Raw genomic sequence first — 17,897 nt, 5'->3', positions numbered from 1 at the left:
CCCAAGCCAGGAGCAACTTCTGAGCACATAGCCAGGAGTAACCCCTGAGCGTTACTGGGTGTGGCCCAAAAAACCAAAAAAAAAAAAAAAAAAAAAAACAAAAACAAAACAAAGTCAACATTCTTGGGATTTGAGAAATAGTATAACAGGCCTTGCACACAGCTGACCTGGATTTGCTCCCTAACACTACTTGTGGTCCCCTAATCTCCAACAGGAGTGATCTTTTGAGCACCTATAGGTATGGCCCAGAAAACTTTAAATTCTTTTTATTTGCTTATTCATTTATTTTTGTTTGTTTGTTTTTGGGTTTTTGGGTCACATCCGGCAGTGCTCAGGGGTTACTCCTGGCTCTAGGCTCAGAAATCGCCCCTGGCAGGCACAGGGGACCATATGGGATGCCAGGATTTGAACCACCATCCTTTCTGCATGAAAGGCAAACGCCGGGGCCGGAGAGATAGCATGGAGGTAGGGCATTTGCCTTTCATGCAGGAGGTCATTGGTTCGAATCCCGGCGTCCCATATGGTCCCCCGTGCCTGCCAGGAGCAATTTCTGAGCCTGGAGCCAGGAATAACCCCTGAGCACTGCCGGGTGTGACCCAAAAACCCACAAAAAAAAAAAAGAAAGGCAAACGCCCTTACCTCCATGCTGTCTCTCCGGCCCTATTTATTTATTATTTATTTACCCAGTGGCATTCAGGCTTTACTGTTGCTCTGCCTCAGAAATCTGCTCTGGCCCCATGTTAAACATCCTTTTTTTTTGTTTTATTTTGTTTTGTTTTGTTTTTGGGCCACACCCGGCGGTGCTCAGGGGTTACTCCTGGCTGTCTGTTCAGAAATAACTCCTGGCAGGCATGGGGGACCATATGGGACACCGGGATTCGAACCAACCACCTTTGGTCCTGGATCGGCTGCTTGCAAGGCAAACACCACTGTGCTATCTCTCCGGGCCCGTTAAACATCCTTAAATAAAATTAGTATATTGTTTTTATCCAACTTTGGACTTGATGTTTTGCCACTTTCCATACAATTATTTTTATTATTGTTTCTATTATCTTTCAAAAAGATTTTAAAGAGCCCCTATATTTCAAAGAGCCTTAAAATAGTGTTTGTAGTCCAGTTTCTTTTTTTCTTTGACAATTTTTGTATGTTTTGGCTTCTTAAACAGTTCTCAGTGTCATGGAGTCCTTTCTGATGACTCTTTTTTTTTTTTTTTTTTTTTTTTTTGTTGTTGTTGTTGTTTTTGGGCCGCACCCGGCGGTGCTCAGGGGTTACTCCTGGCTGTCTGCTCAGAAATAGCTCCTGGCAGGCACGGGGGACCATATGGGACACCGGGATTCGAACCAACCACCTTAGGTCCTGGATCAGCTGCTTGCAAGGCAAATGCCGCTGTGCTATCTCTTCGGGCCCTTCTGATGACTCTTGAGCAAGCCAGCCAGAGTCAAATGTGAGTGACCTCAGATATGGTGTTGCTCTGCTCAGGGTCAGTGCTTAAGTTAGGGAATTTGATAGTAGGATCAAACTAGATTGGCAGCATAAAAGAATGTATGAGCTTTTTAGCTTATCATTGAAAGTTTTTTTCATTGAAATGCTTCATTCATAGGATATATCTTATTCTAGTCACTTTTCTGGGGGGGAGGGGTCACACCCAGCAGCGCCCAGGTGTTACTCCTGGCTTCATGCTCAGAAATCGCTCCTGGCAGGCTCAGGGGGGACCATATGGTGCTGGGTGGTAGAATATTAATTCTGGAGATTAATCTGATAATAGCTATCAAAATGTTCTTTAAAATGTGTGTCTATTGTCTTAGTCTGTTCACTCTGCTATAGTAAAGTTAGGATAAATTATAAGCAATAGTTATATTTTTTGGTTTTATAAGATGAAAAATTTGAGATAGAGGGCCTGGCCAGATAGTACAACAGGTAGGCTATTTTCCATGAACAGGGCCAACCCAGATTCGATCTCCAGCACTATATATGGTTCCCTCCAGAACCAGGAATAAGCTCTGAGCACCACTGAGTAAATTAATAAATACAGTGAATTAATAAGCAATGCATATTATTAAAGAATAAAGCATGCATGAATAAAGCATTCGGTGTCTGTTAAGGATGATGTTCCTCATTGACTCCCCCCTACCCCCCGTTTTATTTGTTCATTTTTGTGCCTCACCTGGTTTACTGATAGCTAGCTCCTGACTACTCATGGAACTATGCTATGCCAGGAACTAAAACTTGCAAAACATAAATTCCAGCCATTTTGCACTATTGTGTCCTCAGAACCTGATCATCCCCTGAATTTCCTATCTCTTAAAATTTTTTTTTGATTTTTTTTTGGGCCACACCCGTTTGATGCTCAGGAGTTACTCCTGGCTAAGCGCTTCAAAATCACCCCTGGCTTGGGGGGACCATATGGGACGCTGGAACTGCGGTCCTTCCTTGACTAGCGAGCACTTGCAAAGCAAACACCTTACCTCTAGCGCCACCTCACTGGCCCCATCCCCAAATATTTTCAAGAATTAGATGGTACCCAGGATCAAATCCAGAGCTTCACCACATCCAAGACAAATGTTCTAGCACTTAGATACAACCCCAGCCCTCAGAATTAGATTTCACCGTTGAATATTTGGTTGCAGGAGTGGAAGGGAGTTAGGATAGGGGCAGTCTGGCATCCTTTGACCCAGCCATAAAGATGTAAGATGCTATGATTGTTTTTTTGCAGTATTGTTTAAAATAGGGCTAGAAACAGAACAAAGGTCAAAGTATTTGCCTTGCACATGGCCAACCTTAGTTCATTTGATCTGGCATTGCAGTTACTCATTGCTCAGGAATAAAGCCTGAATGCTGCCAGGTGTTGCTCAGAAACAAACAAAAATTATAGTTAAGATTACAGCTGTTTAATTTGGTGGGGGGAGGGTCATCCCTGACCTTGCTCAGGGTAAGTTACTCCTGACTGCACTCAAGAATCACTTCTGGGCCTGGAGAGATAGCAAAGCAGCGTTTGCCTTGCAAGCAGTCGATCCAGGACCAAAGGTGGTTGGTTCGAATCCCAGTGTCCCATATGGTCCCCCGTTCCTGCCAGGAGCTATTTCTGAGCAGACAGCCAGGAGTAACCCCTGAGCACCGCCGGGTGTGGCCCAAAAACAAAACAAAACAAAAAGAATCACTCCTGGCATGCTTGGAGAGCATATAGATGCCAGGGATTGAACCTGAGTCAGTTGTGTGCAAGGCAAATATCCTACTATCTCTGCCCCAGTGTTGCAGTTTAAGAGAAAATTTTAAATTATAGTTTATGTGATAGAGTTAGAATGATGTTTAAATTTCTGGTACAAAGTTTCAGTTCACCTCAGCCACCAAATGCTCATGACCCTTCCCCAGCCCCATGACCTCTCTGGTGTAATGTTCCATAGTTCCCACTCCTGCCTCTATTATTTGTTAGTTAGCAAGTTACTGTTGTTTTTTTTTGTTGTTGTTGTTTGTTTGTTTGTTTTTGGGTCACACCCGGAGGTTCTCAGGGGTTACTCCTGGCCGTCTGCTCAGAAATAGCTCCTGGCAGGCACAGGGGACCATATGGAACACCAGGATTTGAATCAACCACCTTAGGTCCTGGATCGGCTGCTTGCAAGGCAAACACCGCTGTGCTATCTCTCCGGGCCTGCAAGTTACTGGTTTAATACAAACTGTTATCTCAGAATTTTTCATTAAGATCACAATCATTGCTATTTGCACATTGTTGCAATATATATATGTACATATATATGTCTTAAGAGTTTCAGAATGTAGACTATGGGTAGTGGATTCAGGTAAAGTTAAAGAGTTGGAGTTAGAAATGGAACTAGGTAGGAACATTAAATATTTACAAATACTGTATGATTTTATTACCCTTGACATTTCCCCTTTTGTTTACTTGCCATTTTTTTAAGGTTAATAAAAGAGTAGGGACTAGAGAGATAGTTTAGTGGATAGGGTACTTGCCTTGCATACAGTCAACCTAGATTCAATCACCTCTAGGAGTTATTCCTAAGTGCAGAGCGAGAAATAAAAATAAAAGGATTAAATTTAAAAGTATTCATTTTCTTTATTTGGAATATTCTGAAGAAAGCAAAATTTGTTTTTGTTCAAAGTTTGTAAGGCTTTGGCCACACAAAACACAAGAACAATACTTTCAAAAAGCCATTACCTTCCTATTTGTGTATTGTTTTGGAATCCCCAAGTACATCTGCTTGATGGAAGTTTTCCCCCCCACACCCCCCTGGGCTGGGGCGATAACACAGTGGGTTGTTGATTTAAGTTATAAAATATAAACTCTAAAGGACCCAGGCACAGCACATCTAGCCCCTCAGGCAGATCGGTCTGAAGATGCAGAGAAATAATCCACAAGCAGTCAAAGTTTCATTGGAGTCAGCTTGCTTTTATTCTATGGCCCTGCCCGCCATATGCAGCCTCTGCACCATGTCTGCCTAACTCAAGTCTTTCTCTTAGGAACTCTGTCTCCCTTCCTCACCTCCCCCACAGCACCTTTTATCTCCCTTATTCAAAACCACAGACCCATCCTAGATGTGGGTGGGTCTGACCCTCCAGTGGGATTAACATCTCAGAAGGAAGCTTAGGTAAGGGCCTTGGGGGACTGGATACTTTACTTTGGTAGTACTTTCTTTGCCTTGCCTGGGTTTGATTCCCTGCTTCCTATTTGGTCCCCCAACCCTGCCAGGAGTAACCCAAAAGAATTTTAGTCAAGGTTTACTGCTGACTCCACGCTCAGAGATCCAGTCCGTCAGTCCTGGTGGGCTTGGGGACATAATCGGGTGCTGGGGCTTTATCTTAGGTTGGTATGTGCAATGTAAGCACCTTAGCTAATGCACTGTTTCTCCAACCTGTCCCCATATAACTTATTAAAATGAACTATCCATTAATATGATAGTCCAAAATGTACAGTTTGTATATGAGCAACATACAGACCTAAACTCATAATAAGAATATACTCCTATAAAAGTTTATTATACTCATAGTAAGAATTTAGGGGTTGGAGTGATAGAACAGCAGGTAGGATATTTTCCTTGTATGTGGCCAACTGGGGTTTGATTCCTGGCATCCCACATGGCCCCTGAACATGACAGGAGTAATTTCTGAGTGCAGAGCAAGGAATAAAAACCCCTGAGTGCTGCCAGGTGTAGCCCAGCCCCCCAATAAGAATATACCTTTTCTCCATGAATATGATGTGCTATCGCCATCTGTTCATGTTATGTTAGTGCTTACACTTGGCATGGTACTTATAGCTTAGATGCAAGTATTTGTTATAATTCCCTATTATCTATCTGTACATTTTTATCCATAATTTTAATACCTTTGTATTGAAACTTAAACCCACCAATTATTCAATATAACTGGAATGTTTTAGGTAGAGATGGTGACATTGACCTAAGTTTGATCATCATCATCTAGTGTGGTCCCCTGCATCTGCCAGAATTGATGCCTGAGTAGAGCCAGAAGTAAGCCCGAAGCACAGCTGTGCCTTATTCTTTTAGTTTTTATACTTAAAAGTAAAAGTAATAAGGGAAAGATTGGAGAAGAGAGAATGAAAGTTAAGGCTCTTGACTAGCATGCTGCTGTGAGTATGACCTTGATTAAAATCCTGGTCTATAAAACAATGCAATTATTTCTAGAAGACTATTGAAGGATATGTGTCTAGGTAGATTATCTCGGAATGAATATCCAAAACACTGGTAAACTACCTCAAGATGTATCAAATTCAGAAAGTACTTTTGTGTTTTATATATTTAATATTTGTTTGGCTTCTATTTAAATAAATTCTTAAATAGTTTAATTGCAAATATTTGAAATTCCAGCCAAAATAAGTATTGCTGTCACAGATAGAATTTAAGATGGCAGTGAGGGGAACTGAGACGAATTGGAATAGGTTGCTCTAGGAGGGAATGGTCTGGTTTTTCTCTTTGAAAAAATGGTAGAAGGGCCCGGAGAGATAACACAGCGGCGTTTGCCTTGCAAGCAGCCGATCCAGGACCAAAGGTGGTTGGTTCGAATCCCGGTGTCCCATATGGTCCCCCGTGCCTGCCAGGAGTTATTTCTAAGCAGACAGCCAGGAGTAACCCCTGAGCACCGCCAGGTGTGGCCCAAAAACAAAAAACAAAAAAGAAAAAAAAAAAAAAATGGTAGAAAGGCAGGGGATGTAGTTCAGTGGTAAAGCACTTGCCTGTATATGTGAGTCCCTGAGTTTCATCCACTGAAAACTCTCTGTCTCTCTTTGTTTCTCTCTCCCCCCCCCCCACTGACAACTCTCTCTCTTTCTCAAAAACATGAAAAGGCATCTGCTAATACAGCTTCTCTTAAGTTCTTTAATTCTAAATGAATGTCATTTTATGATAGTATAATAAGGTTAGAACTCCATTCATTGTAATTAAACTTAACTCTCAGGGCTAACAAGCTAGTTTACTAAGCAGAAACTTCTCTGAATAAATTATTATTATTTTTTTTGTCTTGGGTCACACCTGGCGGCACTTGGGTTACTCCTGGCTCTGCATTCAGAAGTTGCTCCTGGCAGGCACGGGGGATGCTGGGATTTGAACCACCATCTGTTCGAATCAGCTGAGTGCAAGGCAAATGCCCTACCGCTGTACTATCTCTCTGGCCCCTTCTCTGAAATTTTTAATTTTATTGCTAGGTATTTGTGTGTTAAAAGTAATAAGGGAGGGCCCGGAGAGAGAGCACAGTGGCGTTTGCCTTGCAAGCAGCCGATCCAGGACCAAAGGTGGTTGGTTTGAATCCCAGTGTCCCATATGGTCCCCCGTGCCTGCCAGGAGCTATTTCTGAACAGACAGCCAGGAGTAACCCCTGAGCACCGCCAGGTGTGGCCCATAAACCAAAAAAAAAAAAAGTAGTTAGGGAAGGACTGGAGAAGAAAAGAGTATGAGAGTTACCATATTTTCCGGTGTATAAGATGACTTTTGAAACGAAAAAAGTCAACCGAAAATCGGGGGTCGTCTTATACACCGAGTATATTCCGAAAAACGTTTTGGTATGCTGCTAGACGAAAATCGTCTGGATATTGCCACGAAACGAATTTTCCAACTCGATCCTGCACCAATCACTCACTGCAAGGCTGCTCGCACAGCCTCTCTAACTCAGCCAATCCAAGCAGGCTTTTTATGCATGCAAATTATACAGTGTTCTGTACCCGAAGCTACACTGTAAAAAGCCTGCTCAGATTGGCCAGAGTCAGAGGACGTCTAGTACAGTATAACCTTTGGACCTTTGCTTGTTGTGATTGGCTCACTGTGGAAGATACAGTTGCAGCACAGGGGCATTCTGTCTTATACAGCAAATACAGGCCTAAACCTATGTTTTAACTGTAAAAATTAGGGGGTCGTCTTATATGCCGGAAAATATGGTAAGGCTCTTGACTAGCATGCATCTGTGACTGTTACCTTGGCTCAAAACCTGACACCATGTGGTCCCTCCCCCAAGCACTACAGTGTGGACCCCCTGAAAAAGTAGGGGCTACAGAGACCATACTGAGGATAGGATTATTTCCTTTTACATGGCCAACCCAGATTTTATCCTAACACCTCAGGAATATACTTAAGCCCTCACATTGAACCACCAGTGGTTGGCCAAAGTCTCTAGGCCCTCTGAGCACTGCTAAGAATGAATCCCAGTCATTTTTTAGGGAGGCCCCTAAAAAAAGTGTCTGTTCAGGGAAATGAGTCAAAGGGCTGGAGTGCATGCTTTTGTGTACAGATACCATAGGTTAGATCCCTGGTACTGAATGTTTCCTAGAGCACTGCTAAGAATGAATCCCAGTCAACAAGCTGGGATGTAGCACCCAAACACTGCTGGTGGTAGCCCAGAAAAGAACATCTGGAGACAAGAGGGTTTATTTGGGGGAGCCACAAACACCCAGCAGTCCCCAGAAGTTACTCCTGGCTCTGTACTCAGAAAATACCCTTGCAGGCTCAGGGGACCATATGGGATCCTGGGAATCAAATCTGGGTCAGCTGTGTTTAAGGCAAACACCCTACTACTGTGCTATCTCTCTGGCCCTTATTTTTTATTTTAGGGGCTACTCCCAGCACAGTGCTCAGGAGCCACTTTTAGTAGTGCTCAGAGCCCATACAACATTGGACATTAAATCCAGCACTTCCACGTACAAAGCATGTGTTCTTTTTTTTTTCTTCCCCAAAGTATGTTTTCTAGCCCTTTGAATTATTTCCAACTCCAAGGTGGAAAACTTAAAATTTAGTCACCACGAACTGGCAAAATTATTTATGATTGGGTTTTAGGCATACACTTTCAATAATGATCTCTTCACTCTGTCTACTTCTCTCCACCAGTGCGCCCCCATGCCCATTTGCTTCCTATTCACCAGTCTTTACCGGAGACACTTTTTTATTTTTAGTCACTTAAAAAAAAATAAGGCGGGCCCGGAGAGATAGCACAGCGGCGTTTGCCTTGCAAGCAGCCGATCCAGGACCAAAGGTGGTTGGTTCAAATCCCGGTGTCCCATATGGTCCCCCGTGCCTGCCAGGAGCTATTTCTGAGCAGACAGCCAGGAGTAACCCCTGAGTATCACCGGGTGTGGCCCAAAAACCAAAAACCAAAAAAAAAAAAAAAAGTTTCTTCACAGTGGTTCATAGTACTGTTGCTGACATATATACCATCTTTCAATACCGCCACATCTTTTTTGAACATTACCGTCTAGCACAGACATTGCTCCCCCTCCCAGTCCTATCTCCCAACCCCCTCAAGTAGCATGTTTCCTACTAGATATCATTTTTCATGTTCTTTGTTTCTGTTATCTTTGGGTATTATGAGGTGGTTTTGGGGTTTTTGTTTGGTGGCCACACGCAGCAGCATTCGGGTTACTCCTGGCTCTGTACTCAGAAATCGCCCTCTGGCAGGGTCAGAGGGACCATATGGGATGTTGGGAATTGGACCCGGGTCTGCTTTGTGCAAGGCAAACGCCCTGCTACTGAGTAATAGCTCCAGCCCTCCAATATTGTTTTTTTTTTTGGGGGGGGGGGTTTCACACCCGGCATCGGTAAGGGGTTACTCCTGGCTCTACGCTCAGAAAGTGCCCCTGGCAGGCTTGGGTGACCATTTGGGATGCCGGGATTCGAACCACTGTCCTTCTGCATGCAAGGCAAACACGCTACCTCCATGCTATCTCTGGCCCCAATATTGTGTTTTTTTTAATCTGTATATGAAAAGATCATTCTGCATCAATCTCCGTTCTAACTTCACTTAGCAGGTCCCCTCATGTATTAGCAAATTGTGTGACTTTTTATCTTTTCTTCTTGTCAAGTAATACTCCATTATGTATACTTATCATAGTTTTTTTATCTTGATATCGTTGAACACTTGGGTTTTTATTTTATTTATTTTGTATTATTTTGGTTTTGAGGTCACAGTCTATTGTGCTCAAGGCTTACTCTCTGACTCCACATACTCAGGAATCACTTCTGACAGGGCTTAGGAAACTATGTGAGTTACTGGGAATTGACCCAATCGGCCACATGCAAAGCAAGCACCCAACCCTCTCTCCAGTCCCAAGAAAGGAGATTCTAAATAAAGTGCTCAAAATAGAAATGATGGGGCCAGACAGTACAGCAAGTTGGGCACTTGCCTTGCATGCAGCCAACTTGAGTTTATTTCCCAGTTTCTTTTTTTTTTTTTTTTTTTTGGGCCACACCCTGTGACGCTCAGGGGTTACTCCTGGCTATGCGCTCAGAAGTTGCTCCTGGCTTCTTGGGGGACCATATGGGACGCCGGGGGATCAAACCGCGGTCCGTCCTAGGCTAGCGCAGGCAAGGCAGGCACCTTACCTCCAGCACCACCGCCCGGCCCCTCCCAGTTTCTTATATATGGTTCTCTGAGCACTGCCAAGTGACCCCAAAACAACAAAAATCATTTGAGCACCAGAGAAATATATTTCTACAGTGTTTTAGAGCATTGCACAGTTCATTCCTTGGCACCCCATATTGTCTCTATCTCTGCCAGGTGTGATCCTTGAGTGCAGAGCCAAAAGAAAGCTCTGAGCACATTACTGCCTGGTGTAGTTTTTGCAAAATAGCAAAAGAAGAGATAATCTGAATGTTTTCTTTGGTTTTTTTTTGTTTTTAGGTTATACCATTGGTGTTCAGGGATTACTCCTGGCTTTGTGCTCAGACAGAAATCACTCCTTTCAGGTTGGGGGGGGGGGGGTCATATGGGATACCAGGAATCTAACCTCAGTTGGCCTCATGCAAGGAAAACGTCCTACCTGCTGTGCTATCTATCATTCAGCCCCTCAATATTTTCTTTTACTACTATTATTATTGTTATTATGATTAAGGTATGACGTCTTATAATAACGTTTGAATTTTTTCTTTCAGAAATCGAGCTATAGCAGATTATCTTCGCTCAAATGGCTATGAAGAGGCATATTCAGTTTTTAAAAAGGAAGCTGAATTAGATATGGTATGTTTTTAAATTTTTTATAATTATGATATCTAAAACCATTCCTCAGTTTATTGAGTCAAGTCAACAGTTACTTCAGTCATATTATAGATGTAATATGTTATTTTGTTTAACATTGAGCTTTGTTTTATATATGTAATAATCATATTTTATCAAAAATTGGTTAGATACGAATGGGTCATCTGGCTTATTAAACTATCAGAATTGAATTGCTTAAGTTTTACAAAAGTGGGCCCGGAGAGATAGCACAGCGGCGTTTGCCTTGCAAGCAGCCGATCCAGGTCCAAAGGCAGTTGGTTCGAATCCCGGTGTCCCATATGGTCTCCCCGTGCCTGCCAGGAGTAACTCATTAGCACCGCCGGGTGTGACCCAAAAATCAAAAAAAAAAATGGTTTTACAAAAGTGGATTTTTTTATTTCCTTAGAATGAAGAATTAGATAAGAAGTATGCTGGTCTTTTGGAAAAAAAATGGACATCTGTTATTAGATTACAAAAGAAGGTAACTAAAATTTTTTTCTTCTAAATTATTTATGATCTTTCTCATAAATGTTCTGAAAGTATTCTGTATTAATTGTATTTAATCATGAAATAGTAAATACACTTTTTTAAATTTTATTTTATTGAAACCATTGTGATTTACAAAGTCCTTCATAGTTGGATTTCAGACATACAGTGAATCAGAATTAATCCCACCACCACTGTCCAGCCTTCCAGTATCACAGGCCTGTTTTAAGTTAGATTGCTAAAGTTTGGGTCTCTTGATTCCATTGTTGTCTTTGGTTTGGATATTTAGTTCTATTCTTTTTAGCACTACCAGTTGTCCTGAGACTGTTTGACCCCTGGCCCCCATCCTTTCATATTTGTGTTTTTCCTCTTCCACTCAGTTTCTGGGGCCAAGGATGTTTGAGACAACTCCCATTTAGACCGTTGTGTTTCTTTATGCGGTTATTCTAAATACCACATATATAAGTAATATCATTCTGTATTTATCCTCCTCCTTCTGGCTTACTTCGTTTAACATGATATCTTCCAGTTTCATCCATGTTGTTGCAAATTGCATGATTGCATTATTCCTTGCAGCTATGTTCCTTGCAGCTATGTGGTATGCCATTATGTGTGTGTGTGTACACATACACACGTATCACATCTTCATGATCTACTACTGATCTGTTGGACATCTAGGTTGATTCCAAGTCTTGGCTATTGTAGAGTGCTGCAATGAATAGTGTTGTGCATACATCCTTTTGGGTGACTGTTTTTCTGTCTTGGGGATAGATATCCAGAAGAGGGATTGCTGTTTTTATGACAGCTCAGTTTTGAGTTTACTGAGAACTCTCCATACTATTTTCCATAGGGGTTGGACCACACAGCATTCCCACCAGTAGTGAATGAGAGTTCTTTTCTCACCACATTCTTCCCTCCCACCAACAGAAATTTTTGTTTATTTGTTTTGCTTTTTGGGCCACACCCGGTGATGCTCAGAGGTTATTCCTGGCTATGCGCTCAGAAATTGTTCCTGGCTTAGGGGACCATTTGGGATGCTGGGGGATCAAACCGCGGTTTGTCCCTAGCTCAGTGGTGGGCAACCTTTTATTTTCTTTTTTCTTTTTTTGTTTTTTTGTTTTTGATTTTTATAATTTTATTATGCCACCGGTTTAGTTCTCATCCACATTGACTGTCTATAGATTTTTGAAAGTGGTGACAGGCACATAGGTCACCAAAGTATATAGTTTGTTTGGTGAATCTTCATCCTCATTACGTTTTCTGGATAAACGTACATGGATTCGGTAGAGGACATTCCTTACTCCTTTGGTCCACACAGCTTTGTTGAGCCTGTTGTCAATGCACACATCCAGGGTGCCCATCTCTTTCATGGCAAACTTCCGGATCTCTAAGTGCCCGAGGCACACACTTCTTGAAACCTACTCCTAGGATGCGCTTGTGCATGTTGATGCTGTATTCCCGGGTCACCACCTCATTGATGGCCAAGTGGCCCTTCTTCTCACCGCCCTTCTTCGAGGGAGCCATCCTGCTGGGCCCAGGGAAGGCGGCAATCTTTTTTTCAACTGAGGCAAATCTCGCCAAAACCACGATTGAAATTTATTTTGAGAGCCACACAGGGCGTGCACTGACAGAGGCTAGGAGCAGAGTCCTGACTCCTGGAACAGCCCCCACCCCCCCCCCCCCCCCCCCCCCCCCCCCCCCCCCCCCCCCCCCCCCCCCGGTACAGAGAAGAGCCAAATAAAAAGTGTAAAGAGCCACATGTGGCTCTCGAGCCGCAGGTTGCCGACCAGTGTCCTAGATGAGTGCTTGTAAGGCAAATGCTCACCATTTGTGCCACTGCTCCGGCCCTTGTTCTCATTATTTTTGATATGTGCCATCCTCACTGGTATAAGATGGTATCTCGTCTTGATTTGAATTTCCCTAATGATAAGTGATGATGAGCATTTTTCATGTGTCTGTTGACCATCCATTGGTATTTCTCAGAGAAATGTCCTCATTTCCTCTCTCCATTTTTTTGATGGGTTTTTTAGGTTTTGTAGAGTTAACGTTTGTGAGTACTTTGCGTTGAGTGCAAAATTTCTCCCATTCAGTTATGTCTTCTAATTTTAGACCATGTTTCTTTTTATCATACATATACTTTTTAGTTTGATGTAGTCCCTTTTATTCATTAATCTTGCCATTGCCATCCTATCATCTAAGAAAAAACTTTTTTTTTTTTTTTTTTTTTTTTTTGGTTTTTGGGCCACACCCTGTGACGCTCAGGGGTTACTCCTGGCTGTGCGCTCAGAAGTTGCTCCTGGCTTCTTGGGGGACCATATGGGATGCCGGGGGATCGAACCGCGGTCCGTCCTAGGCTAGCGCAGGCAAGGCAGGCACCTTACCTCCAGCGCCACCGCCCGGCCCCGAAAAAACATTTTTACATTAAAACCTTATCTGACCTTGGGGCCGGGCGGTGGCGCTAAAGGTAAGGTGCCTGCCTTGCCTGCGCTAGCCTTGGACGGACCGCGGTTCGATCCCCTGGTGTCCCATATGGTCCCCCAAGCCAGGAGCAACTTCTGAGCACATAGCCAGGAGTAACCCCTGAGCGTTACTGGGTGTGGCCCCAAAACAAAACAAAACAAAACAAAAAAACAAAAACTTTACCTGACCGGAGAGATAGCATGGAAGTAGGGCGTTTGCCTTGCATGCAAAAGGACGGTGGTTCGAATCCCGACATCCTATATGGTCCCCCGACCCTCCCAGGAGCAATTTCTGAGCGTAGAGCCAGGAGTAACCCCTGAGCGCTGCTGGGTGTGACCCAAAACCAAAAAAACAACAACAACAACAACAAAAGTTTACCTGGACAGCTTTTTGATCAGACATGTTAATTTATTCCCAGGTACTGGTTAGATTATTGAATCTATATAATCAGTTTCTCATGTCAAGTAATTGAGACTAAAAGGACACATTTGTGTGTTTAGTTTGAAGAAAGATAATGGATCCTGTATGATGTTGGGAAGGGGCTGGAGAGATAGTAGAGAGACTTGGTTACATGCAGTCAAACTGGGTTTGATCCCCAGTACCCTACATGGTCCCTTGAGCATTACTAGGGGATAATTCCTGAGAGGAGATCCAGAAGTAACTCCTTAATACCACCTACTATAGCACAAAAATAAATGCAGGACTTTTTTGTTTATTTTGGGGAAGGAAGGGAGAGGCCACAGTTGTGGTGATGGGGTTTACTCCCAGATTCTTCTCAGATGTCATTCCCTTCAGTGCTCATTGGACCTTGTGGTGTTGAGGGTTATACTTTCATTTCTGCATGCAAAACATGCACTTAAATTATTGAGCTCTCATTGCTTCTTGGCCTTTTGGCTAAGATCAAGTGTAGTATCTGTTCTTATCAATTTAATATCTGACACATCCTCTATCCGAGGACAATATATTAAATGGATTTTTGGAATTAGGAGAAAAAGAAATTATTGAGTTTCTTTCCAGCCCAAAATAAAGGCATGTTTGGATCAGGGTTTCAGCTAAGAGGAGAGTACATGTGTGAAGTTCTGTTCCACAGCACTTCAAAAACAACTTGTCAAAATTAAAGCATTTTTCAAAAATCGCACCCATACTATTTTTATTGAAGTTTATCTCTATATAACTCTTTTCCTTCTCAAGGTTATGGAATTAGAATCAAAGCTAAACGAAGCAAAAGAAGAATTTACGTCAGGTGGACCTCTTGGTCAGAAACGAGATCCAAAAGAATGGATTCCCCGTCCACCAGAAAAATATGCATTGAGTGGCCATAGGAGTCCTGTCACTCGAGTCATTTTTCATCCTGTGTTCAGTGTTATGGTTTCTGCTTCAGAGGATGCTACAATTAAGGTAGTATTGAAGTAAATACAATAGGATAATTGTTAAGAGCATATTGAAAGCAATATTTCATTTTACTAAAAGAAAATGATCCTGGGGCCAGAGTGGTGGTGCAAGCCGTAAGGCATCTGCCTTGTGTGCGCTAGCCTAGGACAGACTGCCGTTTGATCCCCTGGCATCCCGTATGGTTCTCCCAACCCAGGAGTGATTTCTGAGCACATAGCCAGGAGTAACCCCTGAGCATCAACGGGTGTGGCCGACCCCCCCTCCCCCCAAAAAAAAGATCCTGAGAGGGTCAGAACAATAGCATAGTGGTAAGGCATTTCCCTTTCACGTAGCCAACACACAGGACAGATCCCGGTTTGACTCCAGGATCTCATATGGTCCCCCGAGTCTGCCAGGAGTAACTTCTGAGTGTAGAGTCAGAAATAGCCCCTGAGGGCCCGGAGAGATAGCACAGCGGTGTTTGCCTTGCAAGCAGCCGATCCAGGACCAAAAGGTGGTTGGTTCGAATCCCGGTGTCCCATATGGTCCCCCGTGCCTGCCAGGAGCTATTTCTGAGCAGATAGCCAGGAGTAACCCCTGAGCAACGCCGGGTGTGGCCCAAAAACCAAAAAAAAAAAAAAAAAAAAAAAAAGAAATAGCCCCTGAATGCCGCCTGGTGTGACCCAAAAACCAAAAAAGAAAAGAAAATGATCCTGAGAATGAGGACTAAAACAGACACCTTACCTCTAGCGCCACCTCGCCGGTCCCGTATTGAAGGATGCTGAACTTCATAACTGGTTCTAAACCTTAAAAGACAGAATTAGAATAAAATTTAATTGTGATTTCTGATAGACTGCCATATAAGTTCACTGATGCATTAGAGAATATTGTTTGGGGGCCGGAGAGATAGCATGGAGGTAAGGCGTTTGCCTTTCATGCAGGAGGTCATCGGTTCGAATCCCGGCGTCCCATATGGTCCCCTGTGCCTGCCAGGAGCAATTTCTGAGCCTGGAGCCAGGAATAACCCCTGAGCACTGCCGGGTGTGACCCAAAAACCACAAAAAAAAAAAAAAAAAAAAAAGAGAATATTGTTTGACAGATACAATGTTCAGTAATGGGTCACTTACTGCTTGAATTTTTAAAATTAGTTTTCACTTAATTTTTATTGCAGTCTAGCTAGACTTGGAGGGGGGTTAGGAAAATATGGAACAAAAGAACCTCAGGGAGAGCACAGGAATCAGACATTTCAAGCATATTGGTGAAAGGGGGCTGGGTGGTGCTGTTTTGAGTTGGGAATTTTTAGTTGGGCTAGATAGTACAGCACAGGTAGGGTGCCTGCTTTACATAGATCCAACCCGGCTTTAATCCCAGCATCCTGCATGATCCTCTGAACACCACTAGGAGTGGTGGGTGATTCCTGAGCATAGAACCAGGAGTAAGACCTAAGTAAGCATCACCAGGGGTGACCCCCCCCCCCAAAAAAAAAGGGCCAATTAAAATACCATCACAATAAACTGAAATATTAAAGGATAGATTTAATATTGTGCACAAAATTAAAGGACCCAGAAGTACATCTTAGTAGAGTACTTGCCATTCAGACTTGTGATTGGTAATTCAAGGGTTTGATCTTGTGTGCCCTGCATTCTCAAGTGCTATCCTAGTCACCTATGTTTTGGGATCTATTTTATCCCAACAGAGTTTAGTATGTAGTCTCCTGTGTGCTGCGACCAAGAGTAGAATTTTCCCCCAACCCCAATATTGCAGAAGCAACAGGAAGAGGAGGAAATAGAAGCAACTAAAGGAGGAGAGAAGTTTTAAAATAATTTAAACATACAAGCTAGAAAATAGTATAGGAGGTAAGGCACTTGGTTTACATGGAGCCAACCTCAGTTTTATGACCAGCACTCTGATGACCAGGGCATCACCAGGGGTAGCCGAAACACTCTTTTCAAAAAACTTATCCTAATTACTTCAATGTAGAAATATTTAGATATTACAGAGCAGAGGGACCAGAGTGATAGCACAGATGTAGGGTATTTGCCTTGCACAGAGCTGTCCTTAGACGCAGAAGGACAATGGTTGAAATCCCAGCGTCCCATATGGTCCCCCAAGCCTGCCAGGAGTGATTTCTGAGCATAGAGCCAGGAGTAACCCCTGAACGCTGCCGGGTGTGGCCCAAAAACCAGCCAAACAAACAAAAAATGCAGTTTTCAGCACACTGCAGCCACTGTATATAAACATTGCAAAGGTGTTTACAACCCTGGTCAAGGTGGTTACATGAAAAAGGAAGGGGATTGGGAAAATAATTTTAAAATAAAAAGAAAACCTAGTGGTTTAGACCATTTTCAATTTTTATGTTGCACTTTTTCAACTTTTCTCTTTGTTGGTACATATGCTGCCGTAGATTAATTAATGTGAAGAAAAAAAATAGTTATTTTATTTGTTTAGGTAGGGCTGTTGTTGATCAAACCTGGCACCTTATAAGTCCCTGTGAAATACTCTTCTATTGAGCTGCATTCTTTGGTTCCTGCCTCTTTAATTTCAGAATATGGAATTGGTTTTGGTTAAGCATTGAACTTCAGACTAGTGTTGAAAGTATTGTTGGTAGGTTGATTTCTTTGGGGTCACACCCAGCAGTGCTCAGCGCTTTGATTTTCACTCCTAAAGTAGTGCACGTGCTTGAGTATCACTTCTGGTACCAGGAATTGAATCAGGGCTTTCCCCATGCAAAGCTTATACATTAGTCCTTTGAACCATCTCCCTTGCATCTGTTTTTGTTCTGGGCCTCCGAAGCATTGCTCAAGGGGTCACAAGACCTTGTGACCTGGGCCAGTATAGGTGGCCTAGAGTGGTAGAACCACCCACATCTGGCTTCACCTACCTGTCACTGTAACTTTGTTTTGGCAAAATGACATAAACTTTTAAAGTTTACCAGTCGTGGGCATTTCTGTTTTGTGAAGTCATTTCATGACTTTGATGTCTGAGCCTTGCTGTCTCTTAAAATTTTTAGTATTCTTCTATATTCCCCTCTAAATTTTTTGATTTATATTTAAATTTGCTTATTTTTATGTTGCCTATTACCACACTGGAACTTGCTC

General features: G+C 42.8%; 1 protein-coding gene and 2 pseudogenes across 1 annotated transcript in view; 2 read left to right on the top strand and 1 right to left on the bottom strand.

Moving 5' to 3' along the window:
* PAFAH1B1 (platelet activating factor acetylhydrolase 1b regulatory subunit 1) overlaps nucleotides 1-17,897 on the top strand; it is a 54,517-nt gene that overhangs the window by 15,084 nt on the left and 21,536 nt on the right. The window contains exons 3-5 of the mRNA XM_049782528.1: nucleotides 10,380-10,464; nucleotides 10,889-10,963; nucleotides 14,620-14,826. Of these exons, the coding sequence (XP_049638485.1) occupies nucleotides 10,380-10,464; nucleotides 10,889-10,963; nucleotides 14,620-14,826 (367 nt within the window). The remainder of the gene's footprint in view (nucleotides 1-10,379; nucleotides 10,465-10,888; nucleotides 10,964-14,619; nucleotides 14,827-17,897) is intronic.
* LOC126021361 (60S ribosomal protein L31-like) lies at nucleotides 12,086-12,492 on the bottom strand (annotated as a pseudogene).
* LOC125994803 (uncharacterized) lies at nucleotides 14,303-14,475 on the top strand (annotated as a pseudogene).

The sequence above is a fragment of the Suncus etruscus genome, chromosome 1 (assembly GCF_024139225.1).
Source record: "Suncus etruscus isolate mSunEtr1 chromosome 1, mSunEtr1.pri.cur, whole genome shotgun sequence".
Lineage (NCBI taxonomy): Eukaryota > Metazoa > Chordata > Mammalia > Eulipotyphla > Soricidae > Suncus > Suncus etruscus.
Note: the sequence above shows the minus strand (reverse complement) of the source record. Positions and strands in the feature narration are given on the sequence as shown.